The following is a 4,989-nucleotide window of genomic DNA, read 5'->3' as shown; positions in this document are numbered from 1 at the left end:
TGACTTCTTAAACTAATTAAATATGATAGAAATGATGTTAATTCTGGTTATGGGGTTTTTCTTTCAATGACTAACAGCTTTTGCCTCAGTCTGTTGGCCCTCCGAGTCCCTGCATTATCCCTGCTGAGGAAGTACAGGGTAGTCACAAGGAGAAAGTGGAGGAGGAGAGAAAAAAAAGGGAAAGATTTTATCAGTTCCCAGCCATTCTATGTCCAACTGTTGCAAAGAGAAACTGGAGAGAGAAATACAGAGAAAAATTTTATCAGGTCCTAGTTATTCCATGAACAACTGTTCAAGTTAACTTAACCAAGAGGACCCAGACTTTCTTTAGCAGAGTCAAATCTTGCTGTTTTCTGGCCCATGGATTAATGCAATTTAATGAAAAAAGTGGCTTTAAATCAGTAAAATTTTGAGTACTATTGTGTTATCAGTCAGTTCAGTTGCTAGGTCATGTCTGAATCTTTGCTATCCCATGGACTGCAACATGCCAGGCTTCCCTGTCCATCACCAACTCCCAGAGCCTACTCAAACTCATATCCATTGAATCAGTGATGTCATCCAACCATCTCATCCTCTGTTAGCCCCTTCTCCTCCTGCCTTCAATTTTTCCCAGCATCAGGGTCTTTTCCAATGAGTCAGTTCTTTGCATCAGGTGGCCAAAGTATTGGAGCTTCAGCTTTAGCCTCAGTCCTTCCAGTGAATATTCAGGACTGATTTCCTTTAGGACTGACTGGTTGGATCTCCTTGAAGTCCAAGGGATTCTCAAGAGTCTTCTCCAACACCACAGTTCAAAAGTATCAATTCTTTGGCGCCCAGCTTTCTTTATGGTCCAACTCTCACATGGACTACTGGAAAAACCATAGCTTTGACTAGACAGACCTTTGTTGGCAGAATAATGTCCCTGCTTTTTAATATGCTATCTAGGTTGGTCATAGCTGATCTTCCAAGGAGCAAAGGTCTTTTAATTTCATGGGTGCAGTCACCATCTGCAGTGATTTTGAAGTTCCCCCAAATAAAGTGTCTCACTGTTTCCATTGTTTCCCCATCTATTTGCCATGCAGTGGGGGGACTAGATGCCATGATCTTAGTTTTTTGAATGTTGAGTTTTGAGCCAACTTTTTCACTCTCTTCTTTCACTTTCTTCAAGAGGCTCTTTAGTTCCTCTTATCTTATGCAGCAATATAAAATCAGAGCTCTATTGTTCTTCTGTAGTTCATAACGTCCATTAGGACTGGATTATAGAACAAATTACAACTGACCGAAAAGCTAGTCTGAGATAGTTCAAGTTGAAATATACCTTATCCACAAATATCTTCTCTCATCTAAAGACCTGAATTGATGGGTTAAAGAAGACTGAGCAGGAAGATAGAAGTAGTACAAGCCCGAAATCAGAACCAAGTTATTTGGGTATGCAAAAGTAAAAGCAGGAGCTTTGAATGGTCAATCCAACAGTTCAAAATAACTTTCATAGTCTTGCCTATGTGTATATCTATGCTCAGTCACTTCAGTTGTGTATGACTCTTTGCAACTCCATGGACTGTAGGCCACCAGGCTCCTCTGTCTATGGGATTTTCCAGGCTACAATACTGGAGTGGGTTGCCGTGCCCTCCTCCGGGGGCATCTTCCTGACCTAGGAATTGAACCCATGTCTCTGGCATCTCCTGCATTGCAGGCAGGGTGTTTACCCACTGAACCACCTGGGAGGCCCCATGTGTGTATCTGAATAGTTATAAATGCTGATACCCTATCATTGGGCCAACAGCCACCCCTAGATACTGAGACACTAAGAAACATACTGTGTCTTTACTATTAGCTGCAGAAACATCTCAGAAATTATGGCCTCATTGCTTTTATTTAGTATAAAGTTGTTGCCAAGTAAGGGGAAGAAGGAGGAGGAATGGAAACCCACTCCAGTGTTCTTGCCTGGAAAATCCCATGGACAGAGGAGCCTGGTGGCCTACAGTCCATGGAGTAGCAAAGAGTTGTGACTGAACATGAGTACAAGGGAAAGAAAACTCATTTTATTTATTCTTACTATTTCTCCTGTATTACATCATATTACATTGCATTACAGTTTGTTGAAATAGAGTAGGAAAACAAAACAAAAAAGGGGGGAAATTCTATAAATCAACATTTTTCATGACAAGAAGTTGAGTGAAAAAATAAGTCACAAATAAGGAAAAGATATTCTTGAGATGCTTTTTCAAGCTGCCTCCATTTTAAAGAACATTTCACAGTAATCCTTGACAGTTTGGCCAATGACTCCCCAAAATCTCTGAAAATAGTGGTTCCCAAACTCCTTAGATGAAGCCATTTTTTTAAATTTTATTTTATTTTTAAACTTTACATAATTGTATTAGTTTGTTTTCTGTTAATTCGTGATTCTGTTCAGTTCAGTCCCTCTGTCCTGTCCAACTCTTTGCAAACCCATGGACTGCAGCATGCCAAGCCTCCCTGTCCATCACCAACTCCCAGAGTTTACCCAAACTCATGTCCATTGAGTCAGTGATACCATCCAACCATCTCATCCTCTGTCATCCCCTTCTCCTCCCACCTTCAGTCTTTCCCAGCATCAGGGTCTTTTCAAATGAGTCAGCTCTTGGCATCAGGTGACCAGAGTATTGGAATTTCAGCTTCATTGTAATTCATGATTACAATGTCATTTTCTTTAATTACTATTTTGCTTCTTTGCTTGGATAACAAGAAATCATGACTACCTCTTAAAAATTCCCCTTCAATCATGTGAATTAACATTTACTTTTCTAACTGAGTAATTATGCTCCTAAATTAAAATCCTCAAAGTTTGAAAGTGTCATAATTTTACTTCTCACATTAAAATGTTCTAATATGGAGGCATCATATGGATAGGCTTAAAAACAACCTATCTACGCACTACATGGGGAATAGAAGCATATTTCTATAACAAAATTCAGAGAAGAGCTTATTACAATATATAACAAATCAATTTTATCAACTAACATCTCAAAAACAAATTCAGCATTAGACTTTCATGGCTAATATTCCATTTGCTCAAATTTCCTTTCTATTACCTAAGAATGTATTGTTGAGCCCTAGGCTAGACTTTCCCAGTTATTTTTCCTTTATACTATTCCCTCTCTTATATACATGTATCATTTGAGTTCAGTCGCTCAGTAGTATCCAACTCTTTGTGACCCAATGGACTGCAACACACCAGGCTTCCCTGTCCATCACCAACTCCCAAAGCTTGCTCAAACTCATGTCCATTGAGTCAGTGATGCTATCCAACCATCTCATTCTCTGTCATCCCCTTCTCCTCCTGCCTTCAATCTTTCCCAGCATCAAGGTCTTTTCCCATAAGTCAGTTCTTCACATCAAATGGCCAAAGTACTGGAGTTTCAGCTTCAGCATCGGTCCTTAAAATAAATATTCAGTGAATATTTCTTTAGGATTGACTAGTTTGATGTCCTTGCAGTCCAAGGGGCCCTCAAGAGTCTTCTCCAACACTACAGTTCAAAAGCATCAGTTCTTCAGTGCTCAGCTTTCTTTATGGTCCAACTCTCACATCCATTCATGACTACTGGAAAAACCATAGCTTTGACTAGACGGACCTTTGCTGGCAAAGTAATATATATGGCAAGCAATTTTGAGAAGCAGTATTATTTCACATCTCAACTGTCTCATTGCTTGTTTATTTATACCTCTAAGAGTTCTCTAGACTTCCTCAAGTCAGGGCCTCCTTCTGATCACCCTCTTCAAGGCCCCCTTCACTTCCTTGTTCCTCAAAGTATAGATCAGTGGGTTTAGTACAGGAGTGACCACACTGTACATAATGGCAACAGTCCGGTCCTGGTCCATGGAGCTACCCGAGGCAGGACGAATGTAAATGAAAAAAACAGGACCAAATAAAAGAACAACCAACATGAAGTGGGAGGCACAAGTAGACAGTGCTTTACGAAGCATGGTGCAAGAATGAGTCTTGAAGAAAAGATAGATAATAATGTAGAAATAGGAGAGAAGTGTTAGAAAGAATGAGCCCATGGCAATGGTCTCTGTGACAGTATGAAGTAGCCACTCATTGAGGTCAGTGTTCCCACAGGCCAACTTGAGCAATGGTTTAACATCACAGAAGAAGTGATAGATGTGGTTGGAACCATAGAAGTTTAAACGAGATGTCATTACGGAGTGCAGCAGGGCATGGAAAAACCCAATGATCCAGACAGTGACAGCCATCTGGGTACAGACCTGATGATTCATGATAACAGTGTAACGAAGTGGTTTGCAGATAGCCACAAAGCGGTCAAAGGCCATCACAGCCAACAACATGACCTCTGTGCTGCCCAGGAAGTGGAAGAAATGAAGCTGGCTTATGCATCCCAAGAAAGAAATTGCTTTGTGTGTAGAGAGGAAGTTCTCCAGCATCTTTGGCAGAGTCACCGTGCAGAAGCAGATATCTAGACAAGACAGGTTTCCCAGGAAAAAATACATAGGAGAATGGAGTCTTGGATCAGAGATGACAACTATCAAGATGGCTCCGTTTCCAGTCACAATGACAAAGTAAATTATAAGAATAATAACAAAGAGAAAAGACTGTAGTTCCTGGATGTCTGTCATTCCCAAGAGAAGAAATTCAGTGATTGAAGTTCGGTTCAGCATCACTTTAAAAAAAGACAAGATAATAGAGGAAGACAATCTTTAATGAGAACCAGTCCTTCCAGCCCAGGATTTCTTGCTGGGACAAATGTTTTAAGGAATAGTGTTGCTGCTCTATACAATCCAAAATCAGAGGTGGTGCCATATTTGGACTATTAGATTATTCAATACTAAAGCCACCTATCACTTATGGCCTATAAGTCAAACATTTATTTTCTTTACAAGATTTGTCATTAGTGTTTTTTTTTTTTTTCTCCCAGTAATTCAGAGTACATTGCAGCATGCTATGTTCTCTGGTTGTGAACTGATACATTCTTGTACAACTTTTCTTTTATCTTCCTAAGTTAACTCTAATAG

At 39.9% G+C, this 4,989-nt stretch overlaps 1 protein-coding gene across 1 annotated transcript; it reads right to left on the bottom strand.

Annotated features, from left to right (window-relative positions):
* Positions 1-3,708: 3,708 nt before the first annotated feature.
* On the bottom strand, positions 3,709-4,641 carry LOC129647508 (olfactory receptor 12D1-like). Its single transcript, XM_055574588.1, has one exon. The coding sequence runs from the start codon at positions 4,633-4,635 to the stop codon at positions 3,709-3,711; it is 927 nt and encodes a 308-aa protein (XP_055430563.1). The 5' UTR covers positions 4,636-4,641.
* Between the last annotated feature and the right edge of the window lie 348 nt (positions 4,642-4,989).

Source organism: Bubalus kerabau, chromosome 3, assembly GCF_029407905.1.
Source record: "Bubalus kerabau isolate K-KA32 ecotype Philippines breed swamp buffalo chromosome 3, PCC_UOA_SB_1v2, whole genome shotgun sequence".
NCBI lineage: Eukaryota > Metazoa > Chordata > Mammalia > Artiodactyla > Bovidae > Bubalus > Bubalus kerabau.
This window is presented reverse-complemented; position numbering and strand designations above follow the sequence as displayed.